Source organism: Bicyclus anynana, chromosome 4 (assembly GCF_947172395.1).
Source record: "Bicyclus anynana chromosome 4, ilBicAnyn1.1, whole genome shotgun sequence".
NCBI classification, from domain to species: Eukaryota; Metazoa; Arthropoda; class Insecta; order Lepidoptera; family Nymphalidae; genus Bicyclus; species Bicyclus anynana.
This window is the reverse complement of record NC_069086.1, coordinates 11415423-11432109: the sequence shown is the minus strand read 5'-3', so window position 1 is coordinate 11432109 and position 16687 is coordinate 11415423. Positions and strand designations below refer to the sequence as shown.

The 16687-nt window shown below is 35.1% G+C and overlaps 1 protein-coding gene across 1 annotated transcript in view; it reads left to right on the top strand.

Annotated features, from left to right (window-relative positions):
• The first annotated feature begins 921 nt into the window (after nt 1-921).
• The window catches only part of LOC112051779 (b(0,+)-type amino acid transporter 1), a 58041-nt gene continuing 42275 nt past the window's right edge, over nt 922-16687 (top strand). The window contains exon 1 of the mRNA XM_024090570.2: nt 922-1060. Within this exon, the coding sequence (XP_023946338.1) occupies nt 1021-1060 (40 nt within the window). The 5' untranslated portion in view covers nt 922-1020. The remainder of the gene's footprint in view (nt 1061-16687) is intronic.

Genomic DNA, 16687 nt, shown 5'->3' with positions numbered 1-16687 from the left:
AAGATTTATTACCATGTAGCGCGTTAGCATGTAGAACTATATATCCAAATAAAATATAATAATTTAATATTTATATTAGACTCAATATTTCCGTTAGAATATTTGTCATTTCCGATTTAAGACCTCTACGATGAGGTAATGCAACATGCAACATCCACATTGTCTTCTCGCCGTCATTCTGATGTGAATACGATCAAAAGGGCGTTAGGCATCATACATTAAGACCACGGACCCCTTCGGCCATTACACTCCTCAATCCAGAGTATTTTTAGTTTAGTTCAGAAGACGTTCTTTTTTGGAGTCTTTCTACCCCTTCCATTTTCATGTACACTTTATTAAAAAGAGCTAAAGTTTGTGGTGTTGTAGGGGGGAAAACCACGTTATTTGTGAGTGTCATATTTTATCCCCGTATTCTCACGTCGGGGAGTCGGATAGAATATAATAATCATAATGAGCCCTTAATTAATCTTCAGGAACCTATTGTAAGTACACAATGAAAAAAAAATGTTAAAATTTTAGTTTAGTAACTAGGTACATAGTTAGTAGTTTGTAGATAGTCTTGCTTTTCAAACAATTCGAAAGTAAGAACTCACTCACAAACAGTGAAAGTACTTATTTTTGCTGTACCTATCCGTTCTCATTAAATTTTTTTAGCTGCCATATTCGAATTCACGGTATAGCTTGTATTCCTAAATGAAAAACAAGCGGACCTGCGAACTTTATGACATCGCTCTCATAAAGTTCGCAACTCAGTGAGTCAAGTGACGTCACCGTTACTGTACGTCTAATCAAAATGTTAACTGGTTGATTGCGTAACTGTGGCAGAAATACATGTCCTTATATACTAAAAGTAGTATAGTAGCTAGTAGCTAGGTACTTCAGGCTCGCGCATGCGTGTAGCGGGGTCAGGGGGGGGGGGGGCGAAGCTCCAGCGTTTCAGCCGTCCAGTCGCTCGTTCAGCAGTCTCGCTTGTGACATGAAAGGGCGCGATTCTTCACACGCATCACGGTGCTCCGAGAAATGCATCACAATGAACAGCCGCCTGGGATTGCATGTAATGGTAAGTCACCATTACATCCATAATATAAGCTCATTTGAACGTGCTACAGACTTTACTGTCTTTCTTTCTTGCTGCTCTTACAAGATAGGAAGGTTAATTAGTGTGCCTGTATCTGCAGCGGTTTTGGTATTTAAGCACAAAATTGAAACCGTTTCGAGAACATCTGAGCTTTTTTCTAAGGTGTTTTCAATAAGAGATTTTCTTACTGTACTACAATGTAGGTTGGAAAATTCTTATTCCGTTTAGTTGGGTCTGTAAAAAAAATAACGATCACTGTAGTTATTAATTCACTGCATAAGTATATGTACTCTGAAAATATATTAGGCTATGGATATCCATAGCATTATTTCATATGAAAATCTCGAGCTTTTTATGGATATTATAGGTATACAAAATTTTAGTAAAAGTCCAGTGTATGTACTTGCCTGATTATTACGAGATTATTATAATTGAAATAAGGTATTATCTCAGTAACTATCTAATTTATGTCGCAGTTCGTTCAAATTTTCAAAATTATTGGGTACCTTACTTAGGTTGACCTCTTTGACCTTGAAGCATCTACATGTAGTCAAAGTTAGAGCCTTACTCTGGTAGAGCTACCAGTTTGTGTAAGAGCATGTGCGGTTAATCCCCGATTTCTTAGAAAAATATATTATCACATTTTGTAAGAAGATGCAACAGAAATTATCGTTATTTATTTTCAAATTACCTTAGTATTTTAGTTTAAAAAGGTTAAAGATACGGATAAGGTATAAGATATATCATTTTTTGTATTTTTCTTTTCTATAGGGGCGAGTGCAAGTTATTTCATTCCTCCTTATTAAACCTTATTTTTATACCTACATTACTAGCGGACGCCCACGACTTCGTCCGCGATGAAACTCGATGTAAAGTTTTAACTACCCCTACCCTACCCTACCTCTACCCTAACCCAACCCTACCACTACGCTACCCCTACGCCTACCCTACCCCGAGTCATTGGTTGAAATTTTCGTGAAAGTAGTATTTTTACTTCACTTTTCAGCTTTAAAATCGTTTTCAAGGTAGGTTATTGATACAGTCTGTCATTAAAACGTAAAATGTTATGGAGTTCAAAAGGGTTGAAAGCTGACATTAGGTAGGTACTCGCGGACTGAACTCGCGGACAAAGTCGGGGTTAGGTACCCAATAGCAAAAAAGAAGTCACTATAGTGTTGGTATGCTTTTGTAGATCTGACTGAAAACTAGAATATTATAAGAGCTGAGATTTCGCCTACTAAGCTTTAAAATGCTCATAACACAGTTTTGTTGTAACAATGCAGGTATTATACATTACGTTTCTTTGTATCCAAATGTCTTATCAAGCAAATTCACGGGAAATTGGAGATGTAGGTACCTATAGAGGCATTCTATGTTCAACTTGAGCCTTTATTGCGTCAGCTTCGTATACTATGGTATTGTTCGGGCCTTCTTACATCATCGACATAACGCTTATAGTGTAGAACCATAAAATCCTATCTTCTCTAGGAAAGTAAAAGAATAAAGAGTGTCTACACAAGTGACACATAGGTATCTCAACTAATAGTCCGGTCATTTTAGACATTCGAAGTTACATAAATTCCCAGCCAGCTGAAAATCACTAAGATTGTTTAAAAAATAAAATTTGAAAGTTCCCTATATTTCCCCTGGAAGGAAATTTTTTTATTCAAGGTCAAAGGTCAAAAAGATGAGTTTTACGCGATTTTTAGCAAAACGGTAAGTTTAATCATTAATCAATTAAGGTAAAATTGTAGACCATAAAATTATCTACAAAAAATGTTAAATTCACTTATTACCTACGAGCCTCTGTTTTTGAGATATAACGATTCAAAAAGTTGTAAAAGTTGTAATGGTCTATACACATGTTTCCACACCACCTATGAGGTAGTGCACTTAGCGCGTTTTTTTTTTAATATAAGATAAACTGGTGAATTAAATATTTTTTCTAGCCAATTTCTGCCATGGCGGCCAATCTCTACTGAGATTTGCCAACTACGTAGAATCTACTCGTACTTTACTATGTAAAGCACCTAGTTACTGTTTATTTATGTGCAACAATGTGTATTTTTATTATCAAACCAGCAGACGCCCGCGACTCCGTACGCGTGAAATTCACGTTCGTTCGTTTCTGACAAATCCCACGGGAAAACCATAGAATTTTCCGGGACAAAAAGTAGCCTATCTTATCTGCTTCAAGGTCTAATTTATCTCTAAATTTTACACAAATCGGATCAGTGGTGTAGCTGTGAAAAGGTAACAGACAGACAAACGTATTTTCGCATTTATAATATTATAGTATGAATAGCGACCGACAAATGGCGGTATATCCATTCACAATGGCTAGAATTTTAAATGGCACAGGCCGGTGTCGGCCAGCAGCGACACCGGTGCGAGAAATCTGGCCCTGCGCTGACCAACCCGCATGTCCAGCATGGCTAGTACTATGTGCTGAAAAATCTCTTAAACGTTGATTTTATACTTATTATTTTTTTTGAATAGTTGTTGCAAGTAGAGTTGAAAATTTTACACCCGCAAAAAAGTTTTTTCCAAAAAACGGGATTAAATATTTATTATATGCTTAACAATTTTTTTCGTATAAACGTTGAAAAAAAATGTATTAGCTATCACCCTGTACGGTATGTCGTAATATTTACGGGAAACCTTGTATATGCAAAGTCGCAAGTGTTGCTTGAAGGGATCGAAGTTGTCCTATCGAAGTTGTTTTATTTGAGTAACTTATCAAATGTTTTGGCTTTTATAGTATGCAAATCACAATTTATAACACTTAAAGGATATCTGATGAAGAGTGTCCACCACTCAAAGTCAGGTTCTGATTTCTAGTAGTATCCAGGAGAAAATATGAAAAATTAGCTTAATACTTGCTATAACGAATTCAAGCTCTCATTTATTTATGTTTAAAATTGGTCTAGCCACCTGATGCAAGCATCAAAACCGTCTGGCTACTTAGAGATCATCTTCTAATGGTTTACGTTACCCGAGTAACTTAGCTAAAAATTAGCTTTCATACTATCAGGTGAATACGAGTAAATAATGCAGTCATAATGCAGTCATAATTCATCACATTTTAAGGTGTCCTTAAACCCACCTATTATTATAAAATGACATTGCTTACACCAAGCAAATAGGCACATTTCACATTTTATTTGACAGTTCGACATAACCACCAAGACGTACCGCCAAGCGATTTAGCGTTCCGGTACGATGTTGTGTAGAAACCGAAAGGGGTGTGGATTTTCATCCGAACAAGTTCGCCCGATTCCATCTTAGATTGCATCATCACTTACCATCAGGTGCGATTGTAGTCAAAGGCTAACTTGTAAAGAATAAAAAAAAATAACATAAGGTATATTTTTAAATTCTAATACCTACATATTAAAAATATTTAGATCTTAATTAAGACATTCGCTTGCCTACTGTTGTTTAAATATAACCAAAAGCTTTTGTAAATGCGAACCTCTGGCAAAATGTAATCCTATTGGAACATTAATGGCTTTAAGTTACCAAAAGGCCAAACAGTTGAAGCTTTTAGGCAAAAAGTTTAAGCCTGTAGGTATACGAGTAAATAAGGCTCTTTGGTTTAGCTGTTTATTTATATAGATTATGAGGTTGTTTTATAAGATAAATTAATAAAAGAGATAAAATGTAGGCATTTCAAAAAACAATATTTTCATATAAATGCTCTAATATGTAGCTACCTAATGTTTTGCAACATAAATGAGCTCAAAGTTGATGGGTTTATAGTTAGTAGAGTTTCTAGACAACCTCTCGATTCTATCATCTGACGTAGTAGTAGCATAATACGAGTAGATACATACGTTGTTACAAAAAACCCTAACGGATTCGAAGATTTTTGTTTATTACATTGCCGCCATTTCTATTTTTTTCAAAATTCCTGCCGCACATTAAGACTGCTATAAATCTATAGAGGATAGGTTATCGTTATCAGTCAGTAAACAGTCAGTAAACAGTCAGGTAGGTAGGAACCTACCTACCTATGTTTACTGTGGATATAAAATGCAATAATTCGGTCACAAATCTTCGAACTCTAGCTTTAGAGTTTATGACATACATTTCAGGCAAAGTAAATTAAAAGCTTGTATCAATTTTAAATTATAACTAGTTGACGCCCCGCGGTCTCAGCCATTTCCGTAGAAAAAATAGGTAAGACTACCAATTTTTCTTTCTATAAAATATAACTAATTTTATAATATAAGCAGCCTGTAGTAATAAAATTAGTTATGAATCAGGTATGATGCATACCAAAGAGCACGTTAACATTATCAAATCTTTATAATGGTACCTTTCATAAAGATGAAAATATGTTCGTATCTTTATTATGAAGTTAGTAGGTTACCGATACTGCTAATAAAATGATTGGGTATTTGATACTAAAATACTATACAGCAACATTTTTAGTACCATAATAAAAAAAGGCTAGTGCGATTCGTCAGAGTCCGAGCAAGGGTTCTGTATCTTGAAAATAATTAAGTAACATTGCTGAAGTATTTTTTTTCATATTTTGTAGTAAAACAATTGTATCTAATAGCCTTTAGATATCATTGAATTTTGATGTAGAGAATAATAAATATATCATGTAATAATAAATTATTACGAAGTCGCGTGCGTCTATTTGTTAATTTAATATTACTAAAATGTACATTCGGTCGCATTCAACAGTCCAGACAAGCCTTAATTTACTGAAGTACCTACTCTCACTAATTGAACTACTCACATCATATGACGTATATTGTGGGCAACAAACACTTCTACGTTATCAGTCTATATTTCAAGGGCCAGGCCTCTTCCATTAAAGGAGAGGGGATCAAAATATGTTGGTAGAAGACCCCTCAAAGACCTATCCAACGATATCCCACAATATGAAATAAACGAGCAAAAAACCATTTATCCCCACTTTACATATAGGGGAGGTACCCTAAAAAAAACATGTTTCAAGATTTTATTTTACGACTTTGTTCACATTTTTAATTTACATATTCATGCTTATTTACAGCTTTCTAATAGTAATAGTCTTTGCGCTAAACCACGGACGGGCGGACGGGCGGACATGATGAAACTATAAGGGTTCCTTGTAGACTACGGAACCCTAAAAATACGCTTAGTGTGATGGGGTGGGTGGGGGATATGTACGATGCGGATATTCTGTGGACGCCTGTCTTTAGTCGTCGATTCCGGTTTCAATCATTAATGATCGTTAAAGAGGCTAATCATTAATAAGCCCGCCAACCCATTTTGGTGTAGCTTGATGACTCTAAAAAGCGCTTCTTTAGTGAGGAAATCCTGGCACGACTGACATTGGTTATAAAAAAGTCGTTATACACATTAAAAAACCATCAATGATATTCAATGTAGGTAATCCAAAAACATTTTGATTATTTTGCTATTTTGTTACTTTGTTAATACAGATAGTCTAAAATAGATAGAAACGTAGATCCTAGATATAATGTAATATGCACTAAGTGCAATTTTATTACAAGGTTTGTTATTTAAATATAGGTTTCATTTCATAGTTGAGTCAACAGAAAATGTACAGTGAAATTAGTCCACATACATGTCACGTAATATGCTCGTAGATATAATACCTAATCATTGTTACATTACAAGGCAATGCAGTGTGAGTACACTGTACAATAGTCTGATCGACATCAGTAATGCAACGTTATTGATTTAATTGTACGGCCGTCTACGATTCGTCGTCGATTGTTCAATTCTGCTTTTTTTGAAAAGTACTTACGAGAACAATCTTGTGGTCATCTGCACGAGAAACATATACTTTCTTTTTTATATATTTCATTTTATGCTTACTATTTTAATACAATAAAGCATTTAAACTAATTTATCCTAATAACTATACAAATCATGCCTACGTGGAATGGTGCATTTCCACGCTGAGCCAGGCTGATCCTTTGGCCAAAAATGAGACAGTCTTTCTGTCACCAGTCGAGGCAATTAGCCGCGGTAAAATTATTCGAAGGAATTTTTTCGACAAAAGGCATACTTGTACTACTTACCGGTTTCAGCTTTTTCTGCTGTAGCTCCCGGTTCCTTCTGTCTTTCTGTCTTCCTGATATGACACGGTGCTAATGTGTCAACGCATGTAGCTTTATCTATAGTAATACTATAAGAGATAAAGTTTGTGAGTTTTTAGGGGTGTGGATCTACTGAATCTTCTATATTTTCCCATGGTAACGGAAACGGCGGGGCGTGTGCTATAGTTTGTAGTTAATTATATAGGTTCTTTAATCTTTTCGTAATATGATTGTTATTATTGTAGATATTCACTTAAACAATAATTTGTGGTCGTCATTATTTTATAGCTTGACCTTCAGACCAATTAATTACCTTTATGAGCTTGACCAGAAATTTAAGAAGCCCAGAGATAAGGATCTCTTCTGATATTAAGGGATGATGATCTGTTTATGATTGTTGATAGGTGATATGAATGTAGATAGCCATACGTTGGGAGGGGTTACAATTACTCAACTCATACCTATCTATGTCGTATCGTAGCGAAGCGCGAAACGCTATGACGTTAGTTACTAGGCACGACCATTAGACCCAACAAAAGCTACCATTAGGCTAAACCTAAAACCTTTTTTTAGAAAATATGTATAAACTAGCAGACACCTGCGACTCCATTCTCGTGAAATTCTTCATTTACAAATCCCGCGGGAACCATGCACTATTCCAGGACAAAAATAGCCTATGTTCTGCTCCAAGATCTACTTTATCTCTGTACCAAATTGTATCCAAATCGGTTCAGTGGTTTAGCCGTGAAAAGGTAACAGTCAGACAGACAGACTTACTTTCGCATTTATAATTTATAATATTAATAAAGATACAATTTGTTTTACAATTTAGCGATGTTTATTTATAGCACTTGATTGATTTTCTACTTAAAATACTCCACGTGTTCATTTGTAAAACAATTTAAATATACTTACGATGTAGGTATAGCCTACCCAGTTAAATCAATACAAACTGTACTCAGTAAGTACATGAATTAAGGAGAATGTTTATCGTTTAGGATGTCATTGACTCAATCAGACTTTCAACGACGAATGTGTTCCGCTTTTTTCATCGCGATATTTCGACCGATGTTGCATCACGTTGCTCTCTCCATTTGAACCGTATTGTTGCAGACTTCTTTCTAATAATACTCCGAACACGATACATACGTTAGTGTTAACGGGAATTGTAGAGAATCAAGTTACTTATATAATTATAGACAGAGGTAGGTACTGAATCAATCTCAATAAATAAGCTTTAGCCTTATTTAATGAGACTAAGCTTTAGTGTTTTGATGTTTTCTATGTCCTGTGGTGTAAGACTATACATCGTGATAGCATCATACATCGTTATAGCCCAGGTCTTTGCCTTCGATTAGGATGGAGGTTCGAATCTGGTCCGGGCCATGGCCTTTCAATTTTTCTGTTAAGTACGTGCATTTTAAGAAATTAAATATCACGTGTCTTCAATGGTGAAGGAAAACAACTTAAGAAAACTTGCATACCTGATATATTTCTTTATTCTCTATATACGTGTGTGAAATCTGTCAATCCGCCTTGGGCCAGAGTGGTAGACTATTAACCCTTAATTCTGAGAGGAAACATGTGCTCAACAGTGAGAATATGGGTTGTTAATGACGAATGATGATAATCATACCTATCTAAAACTGTTAAATGGAAAGACATGTTAATTAGGTAGGTACTAAAATCTAGGTAGATTAAAAAAAAACGGAAAGAAAGTTAGGTAATGTCTTGTAACGCAAGTTGTTGGTTATTTAGCAAACACCATTTTACGGACAATAAGCGATTGTCCTTGTAGTTACAATTATTAAGACATGATTCATAAACCTATTTGTGTACGCTTAGCTTAGTAATGATTCTGTGAATTAACGTATTGCAATACGGTTGATGCTTGATATAAATCACTAATCTGATTAAGGTAGGCAGGTACCTTTCGATGTATTATTAGTACATTATGATATAAGTGGTAAGTTGAAAATTACAGTTGAATCAAATATCGTAAATAATTATCAAAGCGCACGTATGTCATACGACGTTTTATAACACATTTGCGAAGAAACACACTTTGAACACACTTCGTGAAAATTAATTTGCATCTTTGCCTGTTTTCCTTATGATGACATTTTGATACGCTTGTAATTTTTGCACAGATAACGAAGTGCGCACATCAGCGTTTGTTTTTTTAGACAAAGGCACCAAAAACAGCCAGTATTACTAATAAAGTAAATTAATATTTTTGCAATTACAGTCTCTGCTTCCTTAATATAGCTCTCGCCTTTGGCTCGAGCTGCAATATGGCCTCGGCTGTAATTTTCAACTTACCGCACTTATATCATAATGTACTATTTCGATATTATCGGGACAGACAAAAAGTCAAATCCATCTCAAAGTTGTGAAAACTTGGACATTCAAAACATAACGATAAGTACTTACCTGGGTAGGTACCTTGCCTACCTAACTATATTCTAGCATATGACCTTATAAAATTTATTGAAATCAACGTCGTGTAATGTTTTTTTCCAGATCGGAGTGTTTTTTGAGCTTGACTTGAATTAGAGCCATGTAAAACATCAAACGCGATCAAATAATGCCATGAGTGAGTGACATGATACAACTAAAGTAGGCGCCAAATAGCTACCGTCTATTTTAATTAAGATAATTTAGTAGCATTGTGCGCAAGGCACACATACTTCTTAGTGCCAATTGAAAGATTTCTTGGTGTATATTTTTTTACAATGTACTTACTGAAAAATAAGTCCTTTATAATGCATGTATCTGCAAATAAATAAATTGATTGATTGATTGAAAATCTACGGGGTCATTAGGAAAGATAATAATTAAAAAACGATTAGGTACAATAAAAAAATTTTAATAAAAAAAATTCAACCGACTTCCAACTCAAAAATTAACCTAAACTAAAAAGCAAAAAATAACATCTTACCTATGTGCTACCTTCTGATCAGTTTGAAGGCGGTGCCAAGCCAGTGATGTTTTAATTCAAGCCGTTTAAATTACACAATTTCTGTGGTTCTTTCAGAAACAGCTTTAATTTTTTTTTTTTTTTTTTTTTTTTTTTTTATTTATTAAGAATAAATTACAAAAAATAAAAAGGTAAATTAAACGGACAACCACAAAAATCACAAAGATTTGACCTTGGTGTCCATCTGCAACTAAGCTTAAAAATAACTTTAAGTATAATAATATTTTCTTAAAAATAACTTTAACTAAAATAATATTTTCTTAGAAATAACTTTAACAATAATATAGCATGAAGACAATTTTGTTACATTTTAGACTAAATTAAATTAATGACTAAATAAAATTAAATGTACTTAATATTTTATGTGAAATTCATAGGTATATACCTAACCTAACCTAACCTATAATTTTGACATGAAATACTGTTTTAATTTTTTTTTTATATTAATCTCGTTTACTGCATTAATTATGTTGGGAGGTATTTCATTAATAAATCGAGGAACTAGGTAAGCCGTCGTGCGTTCACCGTACGTATTGCTTGCTCGCTCGGTTTGCAGTCGGTTAGCCGACATCGCTCGAGTTTGTACAGGATGTTCTATTTTTCGGACTATGTCTTTATTGAAAAACTCTTCTTTTAACAATGAATATTTGAATTGCATTTGTATCGGTAGTGTTTTACAATGCTTAAATAAACCCATCTCATTACTGGCGTAATTTGTTTTAACCGAACTTGAAACAATTGTTTTAAGAATTTTTAATTGAAGTCTATATATATTGTTAAGGTACGTTTTATATGTACGACCATAGCTGCTGAGACCGTATTGTATATAAGAATGGGCAAAAGAGTTATATAGTATAAGTTTAGTTTTAAATGGAATACGGTTTTTTAAAATAGTGATATTAGCAAGGAATTGTCTCAATCTCTTACAAACGTAATCGACATGAAGATTCCAATTTAATTTGTGGTCAATAGTCAATCCTAAGTAAGTGTAATGGTCAACAAATTCAACCACAGGACACGTACATCCATTCTGAATTGAGTTATGTAAGCACATATGGTCATGAGCTGTAATGGGTCTAAATGGTTGATATTTTAAGTATGGTGAGCGGATGTGAATTAGCTTGGTTTTTTTAGCGTTCAATACTAGACCAGCATCATGGCACCACAAGGTCAATGTATTAAAATCCTCCTGCAGTGTGTTACAAATCTTGTTGGGGTCACGGTCTGCGAACATGATGCAAGTATCATCCGCAAATTGATAACAGGTGCAGTGTTCGATGCAATTACTCATATCATTGACGTATGACAAAAAGTGCAATGGACCTAGGACGGAACCTTGAGCAGTGCCCTCACTAGCTGTTATGGTATAACTGTACTCATCACCCACTTTTACATTATATGTTCGATTACGGAGATAGTCCGCACACCACGCGAGCAGAGGCCCACTTATGCCGCAATTGTCAAGTTTAGTTTGCAGATGAATGTGGTTCAGAGTATCAAAGGCGCGTGAAAAGTCAATGAATAATGCTAAAACGTGCTTTTTATTATTAAGGTATCCATTAATTTCGTCAGTAAATTTGGAAAGAAGGTTAGTTGTCCCCTTTCCTGGTTGAAAACCATATTGATTATGATAAATAACTGCATTTTTAATATAATAAGTATAAATTTGTTCACAAACAAACTTTTCTACAATTTTGTCTACCGACGACAGGAGCGTGATCGGCCTATAGTTAGAAAAATCACTGCGTTTACCTTTTTTAAAAATTGGTCTGACGCATCCCCTTTTTAGACTATTCGGGTAGATGCCATTACTGATGCTAGTATTTATTAGATTCGCTATTGCAACTGAAATTTTATCCCCGATTATTCTTATGTGGCTTACTTTAATACTATCAGCTCCCGGCGCCTTATTAGGATTAAGTGTTTTTATAATTTTCAGTATTTTGTCACTAGACGCCTTTTGTAATAAAATGCTAGAGTTTATGGGCTTTTCGTATAAGTTTACATCTAAAAGTTTACTTGTACAAGTCGGGATAATTGATTTGACTGCTTGATCGAAGCCATTTGCGAAACCGTCAGCAATATCCTTGTTAGACAGTCCCTGTGATTCGAAGGCTTTAAGTATAGCATCGTCAATAGTAGTCGTAACTCGACCCAACATTTCATTTATTATTTTAAAGATTACTTTGGAATTGCTAAAGTTGGCCTTTATACGGTCAGAATAATATGAGTTCCTTTGGGCTTCTAAAACTTTATATGCTTTATTACGAGTTTTAATATAGTCTAATCTTAATCTAAAATCATGAGGAGTCTTTTTCCACAAACTAAACAATTTATCCCTTTTATTGCACAGCCTAATAATATTACTATTCATCCATGGAACCCGGAATCGTCGTGACCTCTGCTTACAGGTGTAGTGTTTACTAGCGACTTCACATGCTCTTTTGTGTGAGTTGGCAATAAAATCGTATATTTGGTTAGGGTTATTCATCGTATTAGTCAGTGTCCAGTTCACTTTATTTAGCTCACTATATAAAATATTATTATCTATGTATATTTTAGAAACATCCTGTACAGGGTTCGGTGCAGCGTCGTTCACGCAGGTGAAAACAATCGCGCGATGGTCCGCTAGTACAACGTCTAATGCTGCCGAGTACGGATCCAGTGTGGGGAATCGGGCGAATATATGGTCAATGCAGGATTTTGTAACCTTGTTGTTTCTGAGTTCGATTCTGGTATAGTCTTCGATTCCACACATTAGACCACACTCGCTCAAAGTTTCTAAGTATGAGTCTGTGCATGAAGAAATTGTTTTTAGGTCGATATTAGTGTCACCGATGAGAAGGACGTTACAACTGTGCTTATAATTGGAAACATACTTGCGTAATTCGTTAACAAAGATAGTTTTGTTTGTAGACGGTGGTCTGTAAACTGCACACACGACTGCGTTCTGATTGTGATTACTGAGTTTAAATGAGCCTGTAAGGTTTTCAAAAGTGTAACTTTTATATTCCATTGGTGTAAATTTAATAAAACTTTTAGTATAAACTATAATACCACCACCTTTTTTGTTTGCTCGCAGTTTTGAGTGCATATTATAGCCCGGTATATTATATAAATGAACAATTTTGTCGGAAATTCCCGCTTCTGTAATTATAATCATATCGAGCGGGTAGGAAGAACTGTGAATTAATTGTAACAATTTGGTATAATTTTTGATCATAGATCTTAAATTTACATGTAGGCATGTAAAATTCAGATTATTATTGCAAGGTAATTGTTGGAAAAAGTAATCAATAGATATACATTCACGTAATTCTCTGACTTTAGACATACTTTAAGTTAAATAAAAAATAATTAACAAATAATTTGGTAGTTACTAACAATATAATATAAATATAATGAAGTGTACAGAAGATAGGTTTAATTTTGATTATTGGAATCCTTATGCAGTAGTTCGATATCCTGTAGGCAACGAATATAGAATATTTTACTATTATTGGACTTTCTCGCACACACCTTACCGTCTTTACACCATATAAACTGAAAGGAGTTTCGTAGCGATTGTTTTGCATTATAAAGCAGTGTTTTATTGTATTTAGTCAGAGCTTCTCTTACAATTACACGATTGTCTGCTTTTTCTCTTGCTGCGTTGGGTAACACATGTCCTACGGAAATACCTTTTTGTTTACAAGATGCTATCCATTGGTTACGCGATATTTTCGATTTTAGTTCCACGATTAGTGTACACGGCTTATCCTTTCCACTTGCTAAACGGCGGGTTGACAGGACCTCATCATTCTTCACGTCTAGTTTGGAGGCTACAGAAGATATCACGGTTTTTAGTTCCGACATAGGAAACTCTGGCAGGCCAAATATTTCTACACTTGTAGACATGCTATTCTGCTCGGTGAGCCTTGCCGCCTGCTCCAGAACTGAAACGCGGAGTTCCAGATTTTTATTTTTATTGTGTAGGTCTTTATTTTTGTTTTCTAGATCTTTAATCTGCCCGTCTTGATTTTTGATTGACTGCTCCATGCTATTAATTTGATCACTCAAAAACTCTAATGACGTTTCCAAGTTACTAATTTCTTCACGCAAAGTTTTTTTGATTTCACGACTAATGTCTTGAACCAACTTACGCGTATCGAGAGTAGATTTATTGAGGATAGTATGTCCTGTATCAGAATCTTCATCCGCGTCGTCATCAGGTAAAATAAAGGATGACCTGTGGGTCATATTTTGAAGACATTCCTCGCAACTCCATTCGACGCCCGTTGCGTTACGCAGCGTATTTATTTGCTTGTTTGACAGCCTACAGCAAGATGGTTCAGCATGAACCACCTTATGGCATCGACTGCACTCCAAGCCTGGAGATTTCTTCGTAAGATTTTTTTTACATGACACACATTTTTTAACCACCATTTTGAGTGACAGATTAGTTAGACTACCGTGCTAGACGAGCGCTAGTTGCAGACTGATTAAAACTGACTGAATTAAAACATGACACTGGATTGGCACCGCCTTCAAACTGATCAGAAGGTAGCACATAGGTAAGATGTTATTTTTTGCTTTTTAGTTTAGGTTAATTTTTGAGTTGGAAGTCGGTTGAATTTTTTTTATTAAAATTTTTATTTTTTAATTTTTAGTGTTAGCACACCTACTGAGTGTGAACTGACTGTCCTCCGTCTTCATCACCAGACCCCCTATGCAGTCACAATCCATATGGGTGGAAAGTTCTCATCAATATAAAATTTATCAAGTCCAAACACAAGGTAGCTACTGTGAACCGTCGAGGAGTTCCCTTAACTCTCCTTCATCTTCATCACCAGACCTCTAATACAGTCATAACCTATCCAGGTGGAAAGTTCTCATCAATACAAAATTATCAAGTCAAAACACAAGGTAGCTACTGTGAACCGTCGAGGAGTTCCCTTAACTATCCTTCGTTTTCCTCACCAGACCCCTAATACAGTCACAACCCATCTAGGTGGAAAGTTCTCATCAATACAAATTTATCAAGTCCAAACACAAGGTAGCTACTGTGAACCGTCGAGGAGTTCTCTTCACTGTCCTTCGTCTTCATCATCAGACCCTTAATACAGTCACAACCTATCTAGGTGGAAAGTTCTCATCAATACAAATAAATTAAGCCCAAACAAAAGGTACCTGCTGTAAATCGTTGACGAGTTCCATCGTCTGTGTATCGGCTCCATCATCAGACCAACTCCAGACCTTCATAAAATTGATGGAAACACTAACAAACGCACTAGCCGTCTCTACGATTTTCAAAAGTTCCCCTCGATTTCTCCAGGATGCCATCATCAGATCCTGACATGAAAAAAATGGGACCACCCTGGAATCAAACCCTTCACAACAAAACAAGAATTTTCAAAATCGGTCCACAAATGACGGAATTATCGCTGGACATACATAAAAAAAAAAAAAAAAAAAAACATACATACAGCCGAACGTAGAACCTCCTCCTTTTTGGAAGTCGGTTAAAAAACTTAAAAACCGGACAAGTATGAGTCGGACTCGTTGACTCAAGGTTCTGTACCATTGATTACGTATTTTAAATAAAGACTATATTATTTTATTCATTTAAGTACATAATTGGAAACATGTGTAATGTGTAAGTTTGAGATTTTTCTCTATACTTGTTGTACAACACGGTATTGCTTGAAACTTCAATCTTTCATAGTTCTGGGCAACTGACAGTAGGTGCCCTATAAACTTCGATTCCCTTGAGTGTCGTTATATACGTTTAAACACGACAAAAACTTTGTTTTTTTGTTAAAAGCATAGAAGTTTGATTTTTTTACAGCTTCTAGCGACTGTAGTCAATAGTCAATATTTATTTATTTCAATTAGGTTTACTTTTCAAGCACTTTCGTAACGTCATGTATTAATATAGACCTAAGGTGGACCTAATACGGTACCTACTTATTATGGTTTTTTTTTAACTCGACACCTCCACGCGTTTCCGAGATAACGCTTCTTGGCAGGCAGACGGACAGCCATTAGACCCTGAGAAAAATAATAAAAAATTTAATAAAAAAATACAACCGACTTCACAACCTAAAGACGTACCCACTAAACTAAAAAGCGAAAAATAACATCATAATATGTTCTACCTGTTGATCAGTATGAAGGCTAAGCCGGTGATGTATTAATTCAAGCCATGTGAGAATATCTTATAGATTTAGATTTTGCAAACAGTGTTGTTTCATGTTCTCCTGTCGGAAATGGCTTAAATTAAGACAGCACCGGCTAAGCACCGCCTTCATACTTTGGTTAAAAAGGTTCCGTATTCCATTGTGGTACGGAACCTAAAAATATCGACTGTAACGAATAAAATAGTATGTGCAATAATGTGGAAATGGATTACTTGCTTGTGCAATTGTAATAACAGTCAATTGTATATTTACGATTAGATTAGATAGCTTTATCTGTATCGCAAATATCAAAGTGCTCCGATGACTTGATGACCAGGAAGTTTCCTACAATTAATACAAGTTTTCAGATAAGGTATGGATAATCTCTAGCGTTTCCTTATGA